This window comes from Gallinula chloropus, assembly GCF_964237585.1.
Source record: "Gallinula chloropus genome assembly, chromosome: 18".
NCBI classification, from domain to species: Eukaryota; Metazoa; Chordata; class Aves; order Gruiformes; family Rallidae; genus Gallinula; species Gallinula chloropus.
This window is the reverse complement of record NC_140103.1, coordinates 6,477,565-6,503,327: the sequence shown is the minus strand read 5'-3', so window position 1 is coordinate 6,503,327 and position 25,763 is coordinate 6,477,565. Positions and strand designations below refer to the sequence as shown.

The 25,763-nt window shown below is 40.1% G+C and overlaps 1 protein-coding gene across 1 annotated transcript in view; it reads left to right on the top strand.

Annotated features, from left to right (window-relative positions):
* SPTAN1 (spectrin alpha, non-erythrocytic 1) overlaps window positions 1-25,763 on the top strand; it is a 49,582-nt gene that overhangs the window by 2,935 nt on the left and 20,884 nt on the right. Inside the window, exons 2-26 of the mRNA XM_084272445.1 lie at window positions 5,710-5,949; window positions 6,566-6,691; window positions 8,321-8,461; window positions 9,588-9,734; window positions 10,362-10,495; window positions 11,169-11,313; window positions 11,401-11,555; window positions 12,820-12,955; window positions 13,503-13,604; window positions 13,885-14,022; window positions 14,452-14,562; window positions 14,991-15,068; window positions 15,223-15,378; window positions 15,738-15,942; window positions 16,074-16,255; window positions 16,792-17,035; window positions 17,356-17,478; window positions 18,275-18,492; window positions 19,264-19,356; window positions 19,702-19,836; window positions 20,274-20,422; window positions 21,810-21,869; window positions 24,067-24,265; window positions 24,554-24,658; window positions 25,408-25,431. Of these exons, the coding sequence (XP_084128571.1) occupies window positions 5,713-5,949; window positions 6,566-6,691; window positions 8,321-8,461; window positions 9,588-9,734; window positions 10,362-10,495; window positions 11,169-11,313; window positions 11,401-11,555; window positions 12,820-12,955; window positions 13,503-13,604; window positions 13,885-14,022; window positions 14,452-14,562; window positions 14,991-15,068; window positions 15,223-15,378; window positions 15,738-15,942; window positions 16,074-16,255; window positions 16,792-17,035; window positions 17,356-17,478; window positions 18,275-18,492; window positions 19,264-19,356; window positions 19,702-19,836; window positions 20,274-20,422; window positions 21,810-21,869; window positions 24,067-24,265; window positions 24,554-24,658; window positions 25,408-25,431 (3,543 nt within the window). The 5' untranslated portion in view covers window positions 5,710-5,712. The remainder of the gene's footprint in view (window positions 1-5,709; window positions 5,950-6,565; window positions 6,692-8,320; window positions 8,462-9,587; window positions 9,735-10,361; window positions 10,496-11,168; window positions 11,314-11,400; window positions 11,556-12,819; window positions 12,956-13,502; window positions 13,605-13,884; window positions 14,023-14,451; window positions 14,563-14,990; window positions 15,069-15,222; window positions 15,379-15,737; window positions 15,943-16,073; window positions 16,256-16,791; window positions 17,036-17,355; window positions 17,479-18,274; window positions 18,493-19,263; window positions 19,357-19,701; window positions 19,837-20,273; window positions 20,423-21,809; window positions 21,870-24,066; window positions 24,266-24,553; window positions 24,659-25,407; window positions 25,432-25,763) is intronic.

Sequence of the window (25,763 nt, the reverse complement as noted above, 5' to 3'; positions counted from 1 at the left end):
TCCAGATAACTTCCTTTACTTTCTGTTCTGACCTTTGGGTTATGGTAGGTTGGTTGGTTTTGTTTGTTGTTTTTTTTTTTTTTTTAAACTAACTTTTAAGTTAAGGTTAACACAGCCCAAATGAATGAAGTTTTCCTGTTGATGATTGTAACTTTTTTTGCATGGGGAGGTCTGTTGCTCACAATAGCTTGTGTAACAGTAATGCAGAATTGTATGGGGTGGGGAACCAAAAGGAAACAGTGGAACATTTATTGTGACAGAATACACTTTTGGGAAGGGAAAAAAAAAATTAAGCCATGTCCTTACACTAGTCATTAGTTGAATGTTATCTTGATTTCCCCCTCCCTTTTAGACTCTGCATTCCTCCATCATGTTGTCATCGTTTCGTAAAGTCAAAGTCCAGGTATTTTTACATAATGCATGAAGTGTCATCACTGTACTTGCCTGTCTTTATTGCAGTGACATTTGTAATGAAAAGCCATTCACTAGAGAGCTTGCTCTACAGAGCAGGTGCTTTATTTGTACTTCAGTGTCCAGTCTGATCTGCCCTTCCTTCAATACTTAAAACTTCCTAATTCACATGTCTGCGATGCATGCTGTGTGAACATTTTATAGTTGTGAGATATATATATATGTGTGTGCTGGGTTTTGATGTGAATAATTTTCTAAGAGATTTTTATTTTCAAAGCTTCTAGAGCAGTGGGTGTCTCTTGACTTACTGCATCTAAAAATCAACTGACCATGACAAGTTCTACATTGGAGATCGTTGTGTGTCTGAGGTTGGCTTTGGCTCCTGTTCCACTTGCACAAATTTATAATCCCTGTTTCATTGTGGTGTAACTGTTTAGACATCTCTTTTCTGTCCAACAGTGATAAAATAAACAGGATGTATAGACCAGACTTCAGCTGCGTGACACAAACAAGCAGATTTTATTTGGGAATAATAGCGATGCAAATCTTTGTACTATGATTAAAATCACAATGAAAAGATAACAAACAGGAATGGAAAACGCTGGGGTTAATGATATAGTATCACATTACCTGTAAACTGCATTTCTGCAATGCAGTCAAGGTAATTTGCTTTCTCAGGAGTCTCAGCAGAGCGCAGCCCTTGCCAGCGCCGCATAGTTTTATCAAAGGTCTGTGCTGGTATTAAAAACAAAGCAAAGCCAAAACCCCCTTGTATGTAGAGGCAGCAAATTCGGGTAGGTGATCTGGCTGCTCTTATTTGAATAGTGGAACAAAAATTTTAAGACTAAATGCCTAAAACCCAGCAGGGCTTTAATAGTCTTTCCCATTTCAAAAGTGCATAGTTAAGGCTGTGCACAAACCCTCTAATCATCCAGGATCACTAGTTTTGCAACCTGCTTTAATTCAAACATAATTTACCCATGTTTTTTTTCTTTTAATGCTGCGCTTTCTTGTGTCCCTGTAATATGTGCTTAAATTTTGGGGCTTGTTTGAATCTTCCCTTTGCTGCGGTCAGTCTGTATGAGTCGACAGCATTAAGCAGCAACTTCAATGCGTCTGTCTTCTTGCTTTTGTACTGCAGCACTTATTTTTCTGGCTTGGAATTTCTAGAGGTTTCAGGCTGTAGGTAACCTTCCTTAACAGGAAGGAATACTCCTTAAACCAGGAGTATTTGGACAGGGGGTTCTGTCCATCCTTAAAACATCTATGTTTTGTAGATTTAAATTCATAACAAACCAAGAGACTGGGTGTTAATTTTTACCTCAGCGGTGTTTCAGATCTCTGATGTGGAGTGTATGATACAACATCCTTCAGTTCCTTCTTTGTAACATGATGTGCAATTCCTGTTGTAGGAGCAGAGGCCAGTGCTTCACATACTTTTTAGATGCATTCTCCTTATTTACCTGCAGAACCAGTACATACTAACTTAGTGCTAGGCCAAACTAGGCAGTTGTGGTGTTCCTGTGTTCGATAACATACATAGCAGCTTACTTCTTCACTAGTGTTTTGAGGAGGCTGTGACTGGGAGAAATTGAAGTTGGAAAAAGCATATGTCACTTCTTTTTTTCCCCTCCTCTGTCCTTTCCTTGTGAAGGTTATTTTCACATCCGAAATTAAGGATTTTTTTGCTTAGAGAAAACGGATCCCAAGTCCATTTCTATTCCCCAGGAGGGAGTAGACAATTTCAGTCAAATGCTCTTTTGGCAAGGCTTAAGATGCATAATATTGATAAAAGCCAAGGAAGAAAAAGCACGAGGCTGCTTATGTGTGCATATTTGGGAAGCAGGGAGTGTTTTGACAGGAAAAGTACTCGTATTACAGGTTATTGCCAGGGTCACATATGCTGAATATATATATAACACGCATCAGGACTTGCCTTAAGAGAAAGTAATTATTTTACTACCTCTTAAGATAGTGATCTTTATATACTGATACCTGATTGCTTTTCAGGCAGTGGAGCTTAATTCTTTAAGCTTCACGTAATTGTTTTTAAAAAGACGCTAAAATCTTCTGCAGAGTGCTGAATGTGTTTTTTACATTTGAGGTTTTTTTAGCATCCCAGAAAACAAGTTTTGGCAAGGAAAATGCTGACAGCTCTTACGTGTGTCTGCCCTGATGGCACCACTGTCATTCCTGTTTAACCCACCTCGATTCTGCTGTTTCCTGAACTTGAATGCTATTGCTGACATCACCGTTGTTGCACTGCGGTGTCTATAAATACCCTCACTTGTATATTCCCCTGCAGATTTTAGTGTACCCTTATGGATAATTGGTGTCGTCTGGGGAAGGCTAATCATTTTAGATTGAAGGATGAGGGTAGTGAATTTGTTTTGGTGTTTTGTTTGGGTTTTTTAATCTTAAATCATTGGGGTTTTTTTAACTAGAAATAAGCAGATGAGTGGCTTTCTAAAGTTCATCTTACGGCACTGAAGTACAGTGGAAAATGCCTTCAGGACAGTTGAGATCCACTGGTTTGGGGACGTCTTTATGATGACGCCTGCCTTGGGTGTCTGAAGGCCGAAGCTTGGGCTGGGGCTGCTCCGTGCCATTCCTCCTGCCTGGAAGGTTCGCTCTGCCTGACCTTATCAGCCAGTGCAGGCAGCGCTGGGAGGGGCCGGAGGCAGCAGCGCTGTGGAGAATGTTGTCTGTGCAGCGTGTCGAGGACAAGGCTGGTTATCTGGGGTCGGGCATTCGTGTTCGGTCCAATGTGAGATGTTTTTCATGTTAAAAACCTAATGCTCAACCTCTCATTGGCATTTCTCCTGCTGGGGGGGGGGGCTGGGGGTATTGTAGTTGCCTTCGGATGATGTAGTTGAACCAAGAAGGTTTGGAAACGTCTTGAACTGCTTTGCATTCAGGAGAAGTACTGCAGTTTGAGCATGAAAACATCGGAGGTAGACTGCATCATCCTGCAGCATCGATGACTTTTGAGTTCAGAGCTCCCTAGTGACTGCTGATTGTGTTCTGGCAGAGCGCAGACTTGCTGACGTCAGCTGATCTGCTGCAGGAAAGAACAGTCTATTATTGCTAGACCAAAGCACTTCTTTTACAATTGACTAGCTCGACTTACTGTAGTTATAAAAGGAGCCTTTCTTTTAACGGATTCCAGCAAGAAGATGAGCCGGATTGCATGACTTGTGTGGTGAGAGGCAAACCAGCTACGGGGCTAAATTACAGGAGGTGTCCTATTTGGTTTTTTAAATGTAAAATAATTTAAATTATTCAAATCATTCATTATTTAGTAGCTTGAATAATAATTCAAATAAGAATTTTAAGTGATTTTAAGTTACTTGGGCTGTGGAGGTTACTTCTAGTACTGAAACGTAAGTTAACAGCAAAAGACTGTACAGTGTTCCACAGGCTGAGTAGGATTTTGTTTCTTCCCAGTAACGTTCATAACCAGAATAAGTGGAGACTGGCTACCACTTTGACTGCCTGCCACTGGTGCTATTCCTGAACTCAGTTCAGTATAAAAGTATTGTCAGAATTCAAACGCAGTGTGGCAGCTCAGGAAGGGAAGTTTTTAGCCATGACTTGCTCTTCCTGGAAGGAAAAGGCTGTTTGAAAGTGTGCTGGAAAAAACCATCTGTTTTCTCAGGGAGACGGATCTGTAGTTGAGCTCAAGTTATGATCAGGGTTTTAATCTTTTAATACTCGGATACACTAATCAGGTGGGGCTTTTGGTACTGCTGCCAGATGAAACCTGGACCTCGTTTATATGGTAGCCTGAACAGAATGGGTTGTTTGTTGTCTTGTTTTGGGTGGGTTTTTTTTTTCCTTTGCCCTCCTTTGACAGTGAGGAGGGAAATGCCCAGGTCTGGAAGAGAAAGCGAAGCTGAATTTTTCTTTCCTTAAACTGCCGCAATGCAGTTGGGGATCAGAGTTCATGGGAGTAACAACTGCTGCTGAAATGGCTGCCCTCTTGCAGGGTGGGACGGTTGGAAGAGAGCTCAGGAACGTGTGGATTCACCCCCATGTGTTCCTTTCTGTCAGATGTGCTTGGAAACCAAACAGAAAACGCAGCCTGCAGATCACTTTCCAACCTGTGGAGTTTTTCATACAATTATGATGTGGCCAATTAAAGCATGCAGCTAACTAATGACTAAATGACAAGTTAATATTTAACAACTTATTTTAAGAGAGTGCCTGTGTCTTAGAATGCAGTTGTAGACCGGGTTTCTTCCCTATCTTTGGTAGGGTTGATGGGAAGTACGTTTAGCTGCTTGATGCTTAGGGAATTCGTAATAAAAGCATTAAGCGAGCTATACATGTAAACACTTGTACACCAAGACATTAATTGCATCATTGTTTGAGCACAGATTGTCTATTGCAACAGCTTCTTGATATGCAGAGTTGTCAGATAAGTGGCTAAATATCCAAACTCTGATGACAATGATACAGCTTTTTTAATTTGTCTTACAGTTCTGTTCTAATGCATGGATCTCAAGTGGCTTTTTGAAAGTTTAGAACTGAAAATTAAATGTTATCCCAGTTTTAATAGTAAGAGATAAAAGCAGAACAGTAGTTGGTTCTTTGCTGTCTGTGGTAACATGAACAGGTTTTAGTACATAAAGCAAAGCACACGGATTTTCATTTGAAGTGGTGAGGGCAAGATAACTGGTTACACAAAGTTCTCCTTGACTGACTCCTGTAAGGTCAGATCTGTGAAACACTGTGAGGCTTTGTGTTTGCTTTTGAAAGGATATTTAAGGGGAGGCAGGGCGAGTTTGTAACTTGTTTTAATTGTCTGAAAGAGGAGATGCATCACACACAGCGGGTATGTGTATATGTAGGTACAATATATAAAGATAGTATATATGTGTATTTATGTAGACCAGTGCTTGCTTTATATTGAGTATTTTAAATAAAACACTTCCAGATTTTGTTGTACAAGAAAATCTTTATGTCTGTATATCTACGTATCTAGGCACAGAAACACAAATTTAACATCTGTAGTAGACACTTGCATACTACAGTTAAAGATAACATGGCCTTTGTGACCACAGCCATATTCTTCTGGAAAAGCTGGATGTTAAATGTCTCTGTAAACATTCCTTTCCCACTATTTTCTGAGAAGTGTGCTTTTGTTTATGTATAATATTTACATTTTATATACATACTTGCACACACAGAGTAAGACCGTAAGTAAGCCCCATGCAGGATTTTCTGTCTTGGATCTCTCCCTACCCTACCATTGTTTTGTAACACAAACAACATGTGGGGTGTTTTGTCTTTCAGAAAATGGATCCGAGTGGTGTAAAAGTGCTGGAAACAGCAGAAGATATCCAGGAAAGGCGTCAGCAGGTCTTGGACCGTTACCACAGGTTCAAGGAACTGTCTTCTCTAAGGCGCCAAAAACTCGAAGATTCCTATCGATTCCAGTTTTTCCAGCGTGATGCAGATGAGCTTGAAAAATGGATCCAAGAGAAACTGCAGATAGCATCTGATGAAAATTACAAAGACCCAAGCAATTTACAGGCAAGTCCTCCTGCCGTTTTGTGGTTCCTGTACTATTAATTTTAGGTGTACCAAGTCAACTGGGGTAGACAGAACAAGCGCCTAAATGTAACTTGATCTGACAGTGGTGAAGAAAGATGGATGCAAATACCAGCAGCCTTGCAAAATTTTCTTCAAAATCCTAGTTTCTTTGCTGATATAATTGGAATATTCCAATTATAACAGATTAGATGTTAGGTCAGCATAGAAAAAGTTGTTCAATGTAATGTAGTGTAAAACCTGCTTTGTTTAAGCCTAGAATATGTTGGATGCTTTAGTTCTGTAAATAAATGTGAATTAACTCTTACTGTTTCCATTAAAAAATGGTATCTGTAGGAAAGAAACTTGTGTGTATGGAATTAGCTGATGGGTTCTTAGGACACTGGTATACAAGTGCAAATGCAATAATGAAATAACTAAAATTAGGATATTTGAATCCACCTGTGATGGATTCACATGATGGGGATGTGATTTCAGCTGTGCTGGTTTATTGTATGTCTGAATATGCGTAAAATACACTAAAAACCTTGATGCTGGGAAATGTGGAGGAGGGTTGTGCACCAAATCTCAGTCACGTTCTTTGATGTTTTACTTGTAGGGGAAGCTGCAGAAGCACCAAGCCTTTGAAGCCGAGGTGCAGGCCAATTCCGGGGCTATCGTTAAACTGGATGAGACTGGAAATCAGATGATTAATGAAGGACATTTTGCATCTGAAACCATAAGAGTGAGTTTTAAATAATTTTTTTTTCCTCTTACAGCCTTCTCCTTAAACGCTTTGTGCAGATCGCACAGATAAATACCTGTAGAATTTTTAGAAGTGTTTTAGAATATAGTTAATTAGTGAACTCACAAGATAATTTGTATTTATAAACAGATGACTGTCTCTTTTTTTTTATGAGCACCCAGCTCGTATCTTTTCTTGGATTCGGTTCTGAGATAAACTGTCTGCCAGTGGATTTCAGGAACTTGGACTGGAAAATTATCAGAAATTCAAATGTGTTGAAAGTCACAAGGCAAATAATTAATTATACTTTTGGCTCTTCCCAAAATGGCAGAACATCAAGAAGCAGCAGATTCACAAGGCCTGGTGTCAGGGATGTTGTACACTTTTTTTAATTTTTGCTTTCAGATTTATTTATTTATTTTATTTTAACCCCCCTAAGGTAATGATTACCTCAGAAATCTAATTGTGATCATATAGTCTTTACCACAAATAGAAAAAAAAAACCCAAACCCCCAACCAACCAAAAGAAACCTCTTTGTTGGGTGATCTAAAATAACACTGTGTCTCTGCTGCTCAATAGAAGTTGTAATTTGTGTTCTGTTTGGAGTGGTAATTTGCCTTTCAATGGTTCAGTCTTTCACGCCTTACCGGACTGCACAGCGCCCGATAGTAACAGCTACACAAGTTGGGCTCCACATACGAGTAGGTGAAACTTCTGGCTGTGCAGTGCCTCTTTCTGCAGTGTCTTCTTTCTCCCTTGGTTGGTACTTTGCACTATCCTTTTGGGCAGCGCTAGGAAATGAAGTAGTGTGAGCTCTTTCCTTGAAACCTCCCTAACTGAACTTCAGAAGTGAGTTGAATGGGTATCCACCCATGCTGGGTGTTCAAAAGCTTCTCTAGCGTGACTTTCAAGTTTCACATCTCGATGAGCAAAGCATTATAGATGCTGGGTGGAGCAGATACTTTCCTGTTTTGCAAGTTGTGTTTCTGTGTGGGAGTTGAGTTTTTCTTTTAATTGTCTATAAAATTTATGGCTGCTCCCAACAGTTTGGAAAGGCAGAGTGCAGCCAGAGAGTCGACTCAATATTTAACCTAGTAATTGCTCTAGTATTTCAGTATTAGGCTACTTAACGATATTGGATAAATACATTAACTGTCTAGTGGCAGGAGAAATAGTTAAATTACCATAAAGCTGTACAAGTTTGACTTGAAACAGATTGTGTGATCTTACTTAAAAACACGTCCCCAAATCAAAACTGAACATGTGAAGGGGACAGCAGCAAATTTTTGGTCTGACGTCAGACTAGCGTAGCATTTAAGTCAAATTTTGTCTCAAAATGTTTACCTTGTAGTTATGGAAATATAACTATTTGGTAACTTCATTAATAACAATTGTGTAAACACTCATCAGTAATTTCTAATTGTGTGTTGTTGCATCACTTTACATCATTGGAAAATGATGACTGGAGAAGAAATTGTTGCAAGGTTTGTCCACCCTTTGTCCAAAGTAAGGTTTGGGATGTACAACTTTTTTTTGTGAAAAAAAATAATCTCCTGTTAAGTTCAGGAAGGGAATAAATCTAATCTTCCCTGATGCAGGCTTTTAATAACAACATCCTATTGTTCTAGACTCGGCTGCAGGAGCTGCACCGACTATGGGAATTGCTGTTGGAAAAGATGAGGGAGAAAGGAGTCAAGTTGTTGCAGGCACAGAAGCTGGTGCAATACTTACGGGAATGTGAAGATGTCTTGGACTGGATCAATGACAAGGTACATTATTCCATGTCTTTATGGTGTTATTGATGGGAAATTAGATGTGTTTGTGTGGAAGGTTTCTATTCGTCTATAATTGCTGGAGTTCAGGTAGTTCCAGAGAGCTTTCAAAGGCACCTATACACTTTAGTTAGGTTATTCATGTTGTATAAGCAGTAGATAAACAATCTACTATTCCTTCCTTTGCAACCACAAAAAATGGTACTAGACCAAGGGAGGCAGCTGCACATTGAAGGGCATAGTTAAATGTAATCAATTCTTTCAGTGCTTTGAGGAGACCTTCATGTTTCTCATAGTAATCAAATTCAAGTTTCCTGTAAGGGAAATCTACAACATGAAAAAGCAAATGTGCTTTTTATAAACGTTCTGAATTATCTGTTATGGCCAGTAGCCAGCCTAACCAGCAAGCAGTGTGTACACCATTAAGTAATGGTTGGAATATCTTTAGATACACGTTGTAAGCACAGCCTCTCTACAGGAGAGCTGTTGGCTCTTGATTCTTTGAGGAAACAGACCACAAACCACACTATCAAGAGGAAGAAAAAGCCACAAAATGATCATATAGGTTTTCTTAATGATAGCTTGTTATTCTGTGTCATTGTGGGTTCAAACTGTAAAGCCTACATAACTGTTCCTGAATGTGATGGTGTGCTTTCCACAAAGAAACCTTTGCATCAGAAGCCTGCAGTAAATGCCCATGGACAATCTAAAACTCTAAACAAATTCTGGTTACTGTGTGTGCTCTGAAATAGCATGGGAAGCTACTTTGTAGTTTTAATAGTATGTGTTTTTCTTAGTAATTTAGGCAGCTGTAATAGTGATCATTGTGCACAGAACAGAAAAACTACTATAGTAGAATCAGTTGTATTCAATAAATTGGAAAATGAATATGCAAGTAAGATGAGAAAGTAATTCCCTTGGTGATCTTGCTTGTTTTCTCCCATAGTTGAGTGATGTTGGATGGATGGGAAATGGAGTTTAAAGGTGGAAGCATTGTAATTTTAAATCTGACTTTAACTGTCTTTGACCTATTCAAAATCAGGACAGTTTCTTTCCTGTTTTCTAGTAGTAATTTCTCATAGCATGTACTGAAGTTGTTTACTTTTTTCCCTCAATGTGCCAGGAAGCAATAGTGACCTCAGAAGAGCTTGGGCAGGATTTAGAGCATGTTGAAGTTTTGCAAAAGAAGTTTGAAGAGTTCCAGACAGACCTTGCAGCTCATGAGGAAAGAGTAAATGAAGTGAACCAGTTTGCTGGCAAACTTATCCAGGTAAACATTCATGTGTGTTGAAAAATCTTTCTTGGGAAGTCTGGTATAACCTAGCAAGCTTTTTCTGTACAACTGCCAAATGAGGGGGGAGGGAAAGGAGTAGAACTTTAAGTTTTACTCTGTGTGTGTCTAGATCCTTGGTTAATGTTAAATGGTCATCACTTGATTCACTTGTTCTTCTGCTGAACAGTTTGAGTAACTGCCCCAGCTGAGAATGTTCCTGAAAATGTGGAGAATAGTGACTAGTAAAAGACACTGTCAGATTTAGGGGTAAATGTATTTCCCTTAGACAGCCAGGATTAATAAATCTTCTCTTTTAATGTGTCATCTGGGGCTTGATCAAGGATTGAGACCAGACAGGAAATATGTGTTGCAGGTGGGCAAAAAAAGATGCTGCTTACAGGCCTCTTCCCTTTGACTAATAAGTACATAGGGAAACCTGAACTACTGCAAGAGTACTGAATGTTTGCACAGTGAGGTTTTGGAAAAACTGTTGGATTGGCTGATTGTCTGGAGAATACAGTTATTCAAAGTTGATCTCTTGAAAAACAGTGGTGTGTTGAGCTTTTTTCAATGGATATAAAACCACAGAACACATGAAAAGAGCATTTTTCCTTTGTTTATTAGGAACAACACCCTGAAGAGGAACTGATAAAGTCCAAACAGGATGAAGTAAATGCAAGCTGGCAACGTCTTAAGGGGCTTGCCCTTCAGAGGCAAGGGAAGCTCTTTGGGGCAGCTGAAGTTCAGCGCTTCAACAGGTATGATCTTGGCTGGATCTGTGGAAGTGATGTCATATTTGCAAGGATGTTTTCGTGATATATTCAGCTGCATACAGGATTATGAAAAGAGCTACTGTTTGTTATGTTTCTGCTGTACTCTTCCCCAGGACTTCTTAAAGGAGGTCCTTGTTGTTCTAGAAATACTTTAGAATAGTCATTCTGATTCAGTTTTGTTCATTCTTGCTAGTGGTTGTTCTGATTCCTTTCCTCTGAGGGCATTTTCCCCTAATTGTGTCCTAGATAAGCCTTAAAAAGGGGTGTTTGATGTCAGACAGATGTCAGTCCAGTTGTTCTGGGGATCTTTGAGCAGTGTCTTTCTAACCTTATCTCTGGAGCATTTTGAGATTTAAATAAGAAAAGTGTCCAGAGTGGGAAATGACCCCACTAGTTAGTTGATAATGCTGTAATCCCATGTGTCTATCTGTGACACCATATGAAGAAGACCTGCCAGTGTGCTTCTAAGTGGGGTGGTTTTGAGATTTAAATAAAACTCTAGGTGTTTTAGGCTTTGCTTTTTCAAGGATGGTTGTAGTTGATCGTAGCATTTATGGGTTTGCGTGCCAGTACATCTGGCACCCATACCTAGAAACATCCTACTTTCTTCTGTTTTCCATACAAGATGAGTGCTTTCAACTTGTGCTTTGTTTTGAAGGGATGTGGATGAAACAATCAGCTGGATTAAGGAGAAAGGGCAGTTGATGGCCTCAGACGATTTTGGCAGAGACTTAGCCAGCGTGCAGGCGTTACTGCGCAAGCATGAAGGCCTGGAAAGAGATCTTGCAGCTCTGGAAGATAAGGTACCCCTACGTTTTACCTGTGATTTAAATGAGATAACCTGCTTGGAAAAGGCTAGCAGCTGATTCAGTGTTTGTGGCTGGGTTTAGGTCAAGGCCCTGTGTGCAGAAGCTGACCGCTTGCAGCAGTCTCACCCGATAAACGCTTCTCAAATCCAAGTGAAGCGGGAGGAGCTGATTGCCAACTGGGAGCAGATCCGCACCCTGGCAGCGGAGAGGCACGCTCGCCTCAATGACTCCTACAGGTAGGAATTTGCTGAAAGGACCTTGCTATTTTAAGTCAGATTTTGACAGAGGGCTCTTGAGAGGAAAGGTGTGCTGTTTCCAAAACTGATGGATGATTCTGGCGTTTGCAGAAGCAGTCTTGTTCATCAAATCGTATTTTACAATAACTTCTGTAGTAAAACAAATATTTCTATGATAAATACTGTAAGCTTTTGGTCATTCTCTGTATGTGGGTCAATTATGAAAATAGACACCACGATGTTTTAGGATATTTGCTTTTTCTCCCATCTGAGCTGATGCCTGCATTTTGAAGCTCATAATCTGACTAGGCTTCAGTTTTGATGTTTAGCTTCAATACATGTATTACAAATCTGTTCACTGTGGAGTCCTTATTCTCTGTCAAGACTGAAGTGTAGTGTGTTGTTTGATGTATTGCCCTAGATGAAATCAAGTACCTGTTTCTGTGGTAGTTGCTTTGTTGCTGTGGGATTTGTCTTCATCCACTCTTGTTTGTGTACTGGCCTCTTTGTCTGTGAAACATAATCTGATAGGTCACTGCTGAGAAGCCATACTAAAAAGGAACTTATTATAATATGATGGTTAGTTTATATCCTTTCTGGCTTGGTTTTTCTGCTCTTTGTTCCCTCCCATGGTGTCAGATTTATGGTGAAGGAAACCCACACAAATAATCATTCTTCCTTTGCCTTCCCTGTTGTAATCTCTTCAAATCAATTAACAACAGATTTAAAAGGAAAACAGAAACTGATTATTCTTGCTGATAAGTGTTACACACGTGCCCCAGGCAATAACTGAAGGCTGCTGAGAGGAATCTGAGCATTTGTTTGCTTGTTTTAAGGCTGAGGCATGTGCAGTTGAACCTTTCTGTCATTCACACACACACAGAGACAGTGCTGTGAGGGAATCATTCCCCTGGGCTATTTTGAAACTCTGCTGGAGAACTGCCTTTTGATTTCTGTTGTCTTCAATATACAGCCTTCCAGTTAGGGACAGACCACCTACTTCACAGTAGAAGTTATATACAAAATATGTCTTTGAAGAAACTGATTTTGAACCTAGCACTTTTCTACTTTAAAAGGTTTCTCTTTTTGATTGAAGTCATATTATTCTCATAGTTATTTAATATTCTGTTTGCATTTTGGTATTGTCTTGGTTTTTTTTCTATTTGAGGAATAGCTTCTATGTTGTAAGTCATTCTTCAGGGTAAGGGTGGAGAAACTATGCAAACAAATTATTCCCAACTGCTTTTTCTTTTGCTTTGTGAAGGCTGCAGCGCTTTCTTGCGGACTTCCGCGACCTCACCAGCTGGGTGACGGAGATGAAGGCTCTGATAAATGCTGATGAACTTGCCAATGATGTGGCTGGAGCAGAAGCCCTCCTAGATAGACATCAGGAACATAAGGTATGATGATTATACAGCCAAATCCAGTCAGCAACCCTGAAGGACTGATTTGTATGTCTAACACAGTCTTTGAGTCAGAAGTGCTGATGTTGTGTCAGTGGAATCCTTTGATCGTGCAGCTAACACAGGACTAGATTGTTGTCCTGGTTTAATATTTTCAGTTTGTTTGTTCATGGTAGAAGTACACCAAGTATTTAAGAATGCTTATGATAATATTTTAGAAAATAATTCCTTGCCCTGATAGCAGTCAGTTGGACTAATGATTGTTCTAGTTCTCCATCATGAGATGCTGTAAGTAATCAGTAAGATTGCAACTTAAACCTAACCTTCAGTTTTATATTAACATATGAATTTATACTTCCCTTTCCTGCATTGTAAGGTAATGCATTTCATTCTAATGTTCATGTTAAGTGTAATGTATGCTGAATGTTTGCCATTGAGGTGTCCTGACTTGTCCCTGTGCTATTTTAAATGGCAGTTTTCATACTCTGACACTCTTACTCCAAGATACATTTTGGTAACAACTTATTCATGTCTCCTTTCGTAGGGAGAAATTGATGCCCATGAAGATAGCTTCAAATCTGCTGATGAGTCTGGCCAGGCTTTGCTTGCTGCTGGGCACTATGCTTCGGATGAAGTTAAAGAAAAGGTAAGTTGAAAGAAAGGCCTCATAGAAGAACTTTTGTCCTCCTCCTGCATAGTTTACTTTAAAAGCTTGTTACTTGTTAAGATTATAAACTGCAAAGTATCAGCCCTGTAGGTTACAGGGCATTTTTTTCCTCTTTTTAAAGAAATGTGTCTTCTCAAACTGACAACTTTTGCCTATCTATTGGTAGGAATTGTTAGGACTATTAGGATGTTACATTGGGATGGAAATGAACCAGACTGTCAAATAAAACTATTATGTCTTCCTCTTTCCAATGCATTAGCTGACCATCCTTTCAGATGAAAGATCTGCCTTGCTAGAACTATGGGAGCTTCGAAGGCAACAGTATGAGCAGTGCATGGACTTGCAACTTTTCTACAGAGATACTGAACAGGTTGACAACTGGATGAGTAAACAAGAAGTGAGTGTTTATCTTGGAACTATATGGTTGGTTTTAATTTCTGGCTGGTTTTCTGTAGACTGCAACAATTGGTGTTTACTAGTGGCAGTGACTGCCCCTAGACATGTGCTAGTGAGCAGAGTTATTTATCTGACTGCCCAAGCCAGTATAATGACTGTTTCAATCTAATGCTAAACTATTAGTTGTGACAGGCTTGCTTGAGCTTGCTTTTATATGTATTAACTCCTGTATGATGCTGTTTGAATATGAAGCTGTAAAGAATTATGCAGAACTGGCTGTTACACCTGTGCAGGGAGCACCATCCCAGTATATCATCCTTTACTTTTCCGTAATATCTCATGGTGAGAAACATCACTGGCCATGCTTGAGTTGACATCAGCTGAGCATAGAAACATAAAAATCAATGATGTGTTTGTTTCCTTACTTCAGGCATTTCTGCTGAATGAAGACCTTGGTGATTCTCTGGATAGTGTGGAGGCTCTTCTAAAGAAGCATGAAGACTTTGAGAAATCCCTAAGTGCCCAAGAGGAGAAAATCACAGTAAGAAATTTACATTAGGTGATCACTAACTGTGCAAGAAATTAAATTAATTTGTTGACTGGGGAGGAGATAATGCTGTGGGATAAGAGAAGGGTGGGGTTTTCTCTGCAGAATGATCCACTGTTATGTGGGATATATTATCTCTGAATTATGTGTATTGTTCCTAAAATGGAAAATAGTGGAAAAAGTAGGATAGAGCTCAACTGCTGCCTCAGGGAGCTGAACAACTTAGTGTGGATGAGGATTTATCAGAAATCTGCACTCTTCCACATGTAAAATGATGGTACAGATAAAAAAGGATGTAACAATAGTTCTCTTAATGGCTTTCTGTAGTTTTACTGTGATAAACTACTTTGTAGATTAACTCTCAAAACTTGTGCAAACAATTTTTATTACACCAAGTAAATGGAAAACTGTTTTCTCTTTAGGCATTAGATGAGTTTGCTACTAAATTGATTCAGAATAACCATTATGCCATGGATGATGTTGCTACACGCAGAGATGCTGTAAGTATCTAAAATAGACTTGGATTGTAGACTTGAAATTGTGTTCAACTTCATTATCTTAAATGGTATGACTGCAATCAAGGGAGCTCTCCCTAAAGTATGGATGCAAGCTTGAAAAGCCTAAAAACCTTTACTTTTTCTCTTTCTTCTGCAGCTGCTGAGCCGCAGAAATGCCCTTCATGAAAGAGCTATGTACCGCCGTGCTCAACTGGCTGATTCTTTTCACCTGCAGCAGTTTTTCAGAGATTCTGATGAGCTAAAGAGTTGGGTCAATGAAAAAATGAAAACTGCAACAGATGAGGCATACAAGGTAAACACAAAGATGAACATTAGAGTAATTGGGGTTGGACTGGATGATCTTTCCAGGTCCCTTCAAACCCCGACCATTCTGTGATTGTGTGTCTGTAGTTTTAAGGCAATACCAGGCTTAATGGAATCAGTTGAATGATAGGAAGTGGTGTCAGTCAAAATGTTGCTGGTAGCTGTCAGTATTAACAGCAACAGGAGGAGTTGGGTTCAGGGAGAAATCACAAGGGAGACTTTCCCATCATGCTCTAATCATGCTTATTCAGTAGCTCAAATGTTCTGATTTAACTTCAGAAATTCTTGAGACCTATAGATACACTGATTTTGGATTGAAAGGTTCTTTTTTTCTTTCTTCATCTGTAGGACCCATCAAACTTGCAAGGTAAAGTTCAGAAACATCAGGCTTTTGAAGCAGAGCTTTCTGCTAATCAGAGTCGTATTGATGCACTGGAGAAAGCTGGCCAGAAGTTGATTGATGTCAATCACTATGCATCCGATGAAGTGGCTGCTCGCATGAATGAAGTTATCAGCTTGTGGAAAAAACTTCTGGAGGCCACTGAGCTCAAAGGTATGACTTGCCCAGAAGAATACTGGCAATTCTATTTCTGGAGAGCTTAGCTAGGAGAAGACAGGAAATGAGTTAAATGCAGTGGAAAACTTTAAATCCTATTTTTCCTCTTGCCACTCTGTCTCGGTCAGGTATAAAACTGCGTGAAGCCAATCAGCAGCAGCAGTTCAATCGCAATGTGGAAGACATTGAGCTGTGGCTGTATGAAGTAGAGGGACACTTGGCTTCTGATGATTATGGGAAAGATCTTACAAACGTTCAGAATCTCCAGAAGAAACATGCCCTGCTGGAGGCAGATGTTGCTGCCCATCAGGTAAGGGGAAAATTTTTCCCAAATCTTTTTGGAAAAGTAAAATAATTCCATACTGTGACCTGCTGACTGCTCAGTGTTGTTTTGTGCTGTGAGTTCCAACTTAAAAGATGTGCTGTGCTTTGTGTGGGAAATAATTCCCCCTTAGACTCTCCATTTTAAAACAGCTTATTCTTGTTCGGTTTGTTTTCAAATCGCTCTAAGAAATAGGAGGGGAGGGAGAACAGATCAGTTTTTGAATATAGAACTTTATAGTAAATTCCCACACCTGGAATTATCAGTTGGTAACAGTTGCAAAATGTTTTGTCTAGATTAGCACATGTAAAGTTAACTTCCATAATCTTTTATTTTATTAAATTGACAGATTAAAACCAACTACATTCATGTGCATGTGTTGAGTATTATCCAGGATCTGATCGTTACCAGCATCACTGCACAGGCCATGTGCAGCTGAGGTTCTCTTCTGCCACAGTGTTTTCAGTCACTGCAACCGTCTTAGAGGAATTCTGACACAGTGCTATTGTTTGAATTAATTTTAGGATCGTATAGATGGCATTACCATCCAGGCACGCCAGTTCCAAGATGCTGGGCACTTTGATGCTGACAATATCAAGAAGAAACAAGAAGCTTTAGTAGCTCGTTACGAAGCTCTAAAGGATCCTATGGTCGCTCGCAAGCAGAAACTGGCGGATTCTCTTCGCCTGCAGCAACTCTTCCGTGACATTGAGGATGAAGAGACCTGGATTAGGGAAAAAGAACCTATTGCAGCTTCAACAAACCGAGGTTGGTCCATCACAGTATCGCCAGGATTTATATGTCAGAATTGCTGTGTCACAAGTTGTCTCTTTATGGAATGTTGCATGGGAATTTCTGCAATGTTTAATGTAATTAACGTTGTCTGGGGTTAGGTATTTGCCATCACCTATGGTCCTTTACCGGTTCTGTTACTCTACAATTCCAGTGGGCAAGTTAGTTTTCATAATGCTCTTGTCTTCTTAGTGATAGTGCTAAGCACTGTGAGACGTGGTGGTTGCAGCTGCCTTGAAATCTCTGTTTAGTCTAATGACTCTGAATTAGCTGATCAACTATTTTATATCTTTCAGGCAAGGATTTAATTGGTGTCCAGAATCTGCTAAAGAAGCACCAAGCTTTGCAAGCAGAAATTGCAGGCCATGAGCCCCGCATCAAAGCAGTCACACAGAAAGGAAATGCTATGGTGGAAGAGGGTATGTCTCAATGTTCTTGTTTTTCTAACTTTTACTTTTTAAAAAATCCAGATGTCTTTGTGCTGGACTTCGTTCTCTGGCTCTGTGTAATGAAGAATTGCTCTCTGTTTATGTCTTGGCAATAGACAGGTATGCGCTCTCAGGATGAACATCTGGTTGTTCCTCCACCTGAGAATTAAAACCAGGTTCCTTGGTGGGAACTTGTCATGATTTTTGCAGATACCCAACTGCTTTTGACAAACACAATTGAGTCCTGTATTCAGCAACTTTGTGCCTATGGTATTCAGTCTCCATTTCAAAGTCTATTAAAGGCTTGTGTCTGAGATTCTCTCTCACATCATGATGATGTGTCCTCCACAAAGACAGCAGGAGTCTTTCCTGCCTTTGAATAGGTTGGCTTCTTTATTTTCTGACTGGGTGTTCTTAACACCAGAATACCAAAAAACCAAATAAATTCCCTGATTCCAGGATTCAGAGTGCAGGTCAGAAATAATATTTGCTGTCAAAACTCTGCCACTAGAAAGAGATGATCTTTCCTGTTTCATCATTGAGAAGGAATGTGGCTCTTCTTTGTTCTTAGTAATTCAGATATTCCTAGTACAGTTTGATTGGTATGGTGTTTTCCAGTCTGAGGCAAAAGGACAAGCTGGGTTGTACTTTGTGCTCTAGTCAGAATAGGCTCCATAGGTTTAATCAGGTCTAGTTTCTGTGACTTTCAAGAAGTATAACTAATCTTTTAATGCATATAAGTTATGTCTCCTGAAGTTACTCAGTTCCTTCTCCTTCTGTTACCTAGGACATTTTGCAGCTGAGGATGTGAAAATCAAACTGAATGAGCTAAACCAAAAATGGGACTCTCTGAAAGCCAAAGCATCCCAGCGTAGACAAGACCTAGAGGATTCCCTGCAAGCTCAGCAGTACTTTGCTGATGCTAATGAGGCAGAATCCTGGATGAGGGAAAAGGAGCCCATTGTTGGCAGCACAGACTATGGAAAAGATGAAGACTCTGCTGAGGTATTTGAGATTGTTTGTTTGAATCAATTTTGCATAAAAACAGCAAGGATTTGTCCACTGATGAAAAAATGAGGAGCTCCTGCTGTTTTCAGGGTTCTAAACAAAAAGGGGAGAAGAGTCTTGCATCAAGCTGAATTTTGGCTCAGGCGATGACAGTTTTTCCTGTCTTAGTTATTACTGCACATCACATTTTGCTGTTTGGTATCTTAAACCAATTGTGAGGGAACTACATTTATATTCAGTCTTCTATAGCTTTGAGGGTTTGTTTTTGTGTTGTTTTGGGGTTTTGTTTTTTTTAAAGTACAATGAGACTTAAATCAGCAAATTCCTCCTGCCATGTTGCATGTCAGTATGAGCCTGGCTTTCAGCAGCTCATTGGTCTGGAAGTAATTTTTTGTGTAGAGTTATTTCACTGGGATGGTTCTGCAGTCAAACCCCACATCCCAGACACTGCTGACTGACACTTCATCCAAATGAAGTGCAGTTTAAAAGCGTAGTTGCAAACTTAATGCTATTTCCAGAGCTGTACATGGCATTCCTGGCCAGAACAAAAGAATGTTTCTGAGATAAGGGAGAGGAAAAGCACCAGAAGTATTTGAACCATTATCTAGCCTGTGAATAAATAGAAGTGGATATTCTCATGAGTCACAAGACTGGCAGCTCTGGAAAAACCCACGTTCCCTGTGTATTGGAGCTAAAGTATATATTTTAAGTAGAGTACTATCTGTAAAATGTTGAGGTGTATATATTGTTTTTATCATTCACTTTCAGGCTCTTCTGAAGAAACATGAAGCTTTGATGTCTGATCTTTCTGCTTACGGCAGTAGCATACAGGCATTAAGGGAACAGGCCCAGTCATGCAGGGTAAGGAAAGATGCTAATCACCTTGCTAAAATTCTTGGGTCAGCAGAAGGTAAAGACAAAGCTTAGTAACAGTTGTTGGCTTTGAGAACTTACTGCAGGCTGTACTTGATTTGCTCAAAAAACTTAATAGCCTGTTTTTATAATTCTAACAGTGTTGCATTGGAAGAGAACAGTGTAACGTGGTGGTTTGCAAGGTTTGAGTCCAGACAGCACCTAAAATATGTCTGTCTGCATTATGTTTATTTCAACAAGAATCATTTTAGAGCATGACAGGAGCTGAAGTATTTTTTAGGTCAACTGCATTGATTGTAATAACTAATTCTTCTTGTGCTTGTACTTTGTTAGCAACAAGTTGCTCCCACAGATGATGAAACTGGAAAAGAGCTTGTTCTGGCACTCTATGATTATCAAGAGAAGAGTCCCCGGGAGGTGACTATGAAAAAGGGAGATATCCTCACCTTACTCAACAGCACCAACAAGGTATGCTCTTGCCTTCTGGTTTGCTGAGCTGCTTGGCTGACTTGGTTTCTTTTTTGAATAAGAGCACTCCAAGAAGTTAAAGAATTTGCACGTTTAGTCCATGTTTCCACCCAGCACTTCAGCTCGTTCTCATGACTCCTCTGTGGCTGACAGCTTTTCCAAGTCAGATAAACAGTATATGCTACAGGGCATGTGTCTGTGAGAACTTAATTCCCTCCTGTTGAGGAGTTTTTGACCCAAACACAGAAGTAAGACCTAGAAGTCTTCAAGAGACAGTTTATTTGAAATTACATCCATAAAAAGAGCAGACTGTTGTGAGCATCACTGGTTTTCTTGTGTTAATAAATTCTCTAACTTTGCAGCTTTCAGTTGCTCAGCATACTGCATGCTTGGTGCTTCCCTCACAGTGGTCACCTTTTGTTTTTTTCTCTTTCCAGGACTGGTGGAAGGTGGAGGTTAACGACCGTCAGGGCTTTGTACCAGCTGCCTATGTGAAAAAGCTGGATCCTGCCCAGTCTGCATCCCGAGAGAACCTCCTGGAGGAGCAAGGCAGCATAGCACTGCGGCAGGAGCAAATTGACAACCAGTAAGATCTAACTGATGAGATATGGCACCTCTCCAGTCTTCCCTGGCTTGGCCTTTGCCTCATATATGCCAGAAGTTTAGGTTGATGCATCTTACGCTAGGGAGTAACTAACTGGAGCAAAACAAGGGGCTCCTTTACTGGGGCACCATACTGAGTTGTGTTATTCTTATTCTAGATTTTTCTTGTTGCTTTTCCCATTTTTTAACTGTAAAACTCATAACGCTGGAACTCAACTTGCTGTCTGACTTCAGTATTTTATGTGTTCCTTTTGTTGTTGTACCTAACAACTTAAATTTGTTTGTGATTTACATCTGTCCTGAGCAGCTCTTGTATTTGTAGTTGTCATTTCTTAATGTGTGATCTGTTTTGAAAAATCTTTCTTAAATTTGGCTACGTGAAGTACAGCACCCTCCCTATACAGGGCTGCCTCTGGAGGTGACCTCCATAGGAGCTGTGAGTGCTTTGGTGCTAGCTCACTGCTGCTTTTCCTGAAATTTGGTGCCATTATTTGTTGCCATTATGTGGGCTGAAAGGTGCCCCCCTCCTCTTTTTTTCTTTTTTTTTTTTTGTGTTTTTTTTTTTTTTGTTTTTTTCCTTTTTCTCCTTTTAAGAGGAACACGCTTTTGCAAATAGAGAAAACTGCATGACTGCTTGGTAATGATCTCCTAAAGCACATGGTGGTTGTAGATTAGTTCAAGTGAGGACTGTGGGTGATAGCTGTGAGCTACTTGCTCATCTTATCAAGCCACTTGGAAGCCAAAGCTGAAAGTTTTGTGCCTACTCCCATCTGTTTGCACAGCTACACTGTCAATCTACATGAGAATTTCTTCCCACTCAGTTGTTTTGAGTCACCTGTTATTACAATGGCATACAGTAATAACTAGCTTTAGCTCTAGAATTAAAAACAACCACCAGAAAAACAAAGAACCCAACAGCTACAAGCAAACCCCAAAACAAAATAATTAAAAAGCTTGTACCAGTGAGAAAAAAGGCTGCTGGAAAATTGTGGTGTGTTCTTGAGGACTTTAGAAGTGTCTGACTTGAGTTTGCATGCTGCTTCTGGGAACTAGAACAGCAGAGCCTTATTTTAGAGCGAAGGAGGGGGCACTACCCTTTAGTTTTCAACCAAATGGCACAACAGTCAGGAAATGAGGAGACTTTATAGAGAGAGTTCAACTGTACTGCTGAGGTTTCCTTATGTGAATTGTACTCCTGGTCTGATTTGCTTTGTTTGCTTCTGAATGATGCCTAATTTTCTCCATTTAAATGTGAACTCTTAACCATCTCCTACCACAGACGACCCATGGATGGAGCTGCTGCTTTCATTATTTTTGTTAATCTCACTAATTTTTTGCATGCATTTGCTGTGCTCCCTCTGTCTGTGCAGGACTCTCATAACTAAGGAAGTCGGCAGTGTATCTCTGCGTATGAAACAGGTCGAAGAACTGTGAGTAGGATTAGCCCTTTCTAAACCATGCTGTCTCCATGCTGTCACTGTTCATTCTCCCTTTGTTTCTTTCTTTGGGAAAGCTGCTCCAAAAGAGACACGAAGGAAGTGATTTCTGCAGTGTGAAATGGTTTAGTTTAGATGAGTGTTGTGGAATGTGTTTCATGTGATCTTTAGTGCCAGCCGGCCACTTCTCTTGTCAGTCACCTTTGTGCTGCTAAATTGGTTGTTGATGTGATTTTTCCATTGTGCAGGTTTTGCTTACTGAGTGAGGCTTTAGTGTTATCTAGACTGTTTTCTCCTTTAAAAAAACCCTTGCATTTCCTGAGGTACATGTATAAATAGTGATTGGTTTGTATAAATACAGGCAAAAAAAAAAATGCACCCCAAGTATTACATCACATGTGAACGCCTCCAAGTTTGGGAAGGGTGGAGTTACTGTTTATCAGATAAAATGATGTTTACTCTGGGCAGGCAGAAAGCATTCGTTTGTTTATATAGGATGATTGTTTTCTTTTAATTTTCAAATTTGTGTTCATGTTTCCTGGAGGGGAAAAAAAAAAAAGTACCAAGTTTGCACGTTATGGCATCAGAATTTGCTGGGAGATCCAAAACCATAGTGCTCCTTGGCTGTGCCCAACAATCTTTTCATAGAATGAAAAGCAGCAGCTGAAGTGTTGAAAAGCAGCTTTGAGGGAAGGTCTGCCTCTAAAGGAATTCTGCTCCAGATCCCATGAGCTTCACAAGTAGTTAATATCTAAAATTGTATGCTGAGGTAACCATCTGCAGTCAGGACTGGCCTCAAAACCGCGTTTCCCTGCATGCAGTAGCTCACCCAAGTCCAGTTAGAACATTTCCATTCAAATCTGAAAGATTCTTAGTTCCTTTTTATCCAGCCTTAAACCAGGTTAGACAGGGAACCACAAAGTCTCTGTTTCCATAGAAAGACTTAGAGTTGAACCCAGGGCATCAAGGATTTGCTTCAGCAGACTCTGTCACCTCTGAGGACTGGCTTAGGAAAATGCTGCTCTGTTCAGCTCAGTGTTTGCCTGTGTGTGCTCCAAGGTGGGAGATAAAACCTTGTAAGGCTGCCCTTTCCCCATGTGAGTCCCTGCAGTATCTCAGCAGTGTCTTGTGTTATTTCACATCAAAATGGGTATCCTCACAGCTTCGTAACAGGAACCAGTTGCTGCTGTTGATCACTGCAATAGGCCAATGTGCAATATCCTGAATCAGGATATATCTATAAAAATAATCCAGGTGCTGCTAGAATAACTCATCTTTGGGAAGACTTAAAATAGGGTGACAGTAGAATGGGTGTTAGCAGCGTGGCTTTTCTCAGTGCAGGTTCTTTAAAGGCCACCACTATGCATTGCTAGAGAGGTCTGTAATTCAGTGTCAATGACTGTAAAACTTCCACTGGCTTTTTTTTTCAGCAGTAGCTTGGGGAAGGACTTGTAGGGTCATCTATGTCTAGTTGGTTACCAGGAATGAAACAGGGGACATCAGTTTTGATGTGTTTTTGAATAAACAGCTGCTCTTTTGTGTTTATTTGCATGTTCAAACCATTTAAACATTGTGGAGTTTTTACTTCGCAATTATTCTAATGTAGATGAGGAGAATCTTAGTGTTTTAGGGAATGACACTGGTTTTATATCTGTAGATGTGAAATGAGCTCTATGGATTTCCCAGTTAAACACAGTTGTTGATGTGTGTTAAATGTGAAGAAATCACAATTATTTTTAAACATTCAGCAAATTTTGCACTGAATAATGGCTAGGTAAGACATTTATGCCCAATTTCTGGGAGGCCAGTGGATTTTAATCATCTGGTGGCAAACTTGATGTGCTACAGGCCAATACTTCCCAGCAAGTAAGACCTGACGTAGTCATTCCTGCACTGCAGTGCTGCTGCACCTTAGGAGCCCACCCTGCCCTGAGCTGTGATGTGGGTTTGCTTTTGCCTGGTGAGGTGTTGCATGTGGAAGGTCTCATTTTGGTGTGTGTATCCATGCAGAGGAGAAACATTTACAGTTTGCATTTACATAATTATGTGCAAGTAGATGGTTCCATAGAAAAACAGTGTGTAGATTGTGGATTTCCCACAACTTTGGTGCTACCAGAACTTAGTATAATTACTGTTGACTCTGTTTGCTTCAGTCTGACTTCCCCTTGCTTTCCTTTTCCGCTTGTTCCAGGTACCACTCTCTTCTTGAGCTGGGAGAGAAACGTAAAGGCATGCTAGAAAAAAGCTGCAAGAAGTTTATGCTTTTCCGTGAAGCTAATGAGCTGCAGCAGTGGATCAATGAGAAGGAAGCTGCCCTCACAAATGAGGAAGTGGGTGCTGATCTGGAGCAGGTGGAAGTGCTACAGAAGAAGTTCGATGATTTTCAGAAGGTAAGTTTAATGCTGTGCAGTGTGTTGGTTCTGGTCTCTCCCCTCAGGGTTTCTGATTAGGTGTCCATGATAATTCTTCATAGATGAGAATAGTTGAGAAAGAAAAATAGCATTGGGGTTTCTTAGGATGGACTCTCGTGTTGTATTTTCACAGATAACTGTAATATCAAGCATACTGAATGCCTGCTGTTCACAAACCATGTGCTTTTTGGCACCCCTGGGGTGCCAACTTGTTCCAAATATCTTGCCTGTGTGAGGGTTCATGTTGTTGTTTACTGTTCTGTGCAGGATTTAAAAGCTAACGAGTCACGTCTGAAGGACATCAACAAGGTTGCCAGTGACCTGGAGTCAGAAGGGTTGATGGCAGATGAAGTGCAAGCAGTACAGCAACAGGTCTGGTTCTGGTTTTTTCTGACTTCAGACCTGAGAAGCAAAATACTTTCCTTCCTTTCTTTTGTTCATTGTCTTCTGCTGTGTGTGTCACTGCAAGGTTCTAGCTGTTCATGTTTGCTCTCTGGTTGATAATACCGATGTTCTGACCAGAGATGCTTAGTGCTTGTCCTGTCACATGGCCACCATGAGGGACCCTTTTGAATTCTTTCCTTTTCAATAGTGCTATAACAAATGGCACCATTTAGAGCTTTTTTTTTTTTTTTCCTTTTAGGAATGGAAAGTCTTTAAAATAATATTTGAAGTCATGAAGAAACCATTCATTAGCTTTGCTTTGTATAAGTTTGAAATGTCAGCCTTCATTTCTTTGCAGGAAAGCTGGTGAGGAATGCTAGGGGAGAAGAGAAATAGAGTAGAGCTCAACTTACAGTGGGGGGGGTTTGGGGTTTTTGAGTAACATAGCTGTTTTTTTTCCCCCAACTTTTCACAAGCCTGTACTATTCCTGTAAATAATTCTATCCTGTGCCAACAGAGTGTTGAAGCAGCTCGTTTATTTTCTGAGCTCTGTGATGGAGTGTTGCAGTAGATGATTGTGTAGTCAGACTCCCACTTCTGCTACACATTTAGGCTGTGCAAGCACTAGTTGGCTTAATGACTTTCTGGTAACCAATTTGTAGGACAAATATTCTCAAAACTAGTAAATCTTTCTTTCTGTTAGCAAATAACAAGTTGCTTGTCCTTTTCCCTTGCAGGAGGTCTATGGCATGATGCCCAGGGTAAGTGCTGATTTCTGAGATATAATTACCACACTAACAGGATTGGGATGTACAAGTTCAGCCATAACTGCAGTCCATTTCCATGAAGAAGCTCAATGATGACTTTGGACATAAAAAGATTATCTTATCTTTGATCCCTTTATTTCCTGAGTCTCATCCCCAAATCACAGATCAGTGTAGAGCAGGATAACCTAAAACGACAGAAATACTTTCTTGTAATGTTGATTTCCTTTGTTTTAAGGGTTGAATGTGGAAAACTTTCAAAGATGTTGAGTATATTCTGATAGCTTTAGATTTTGCATCCTATTTAAAGTTCTTTCTTCACATTTTCA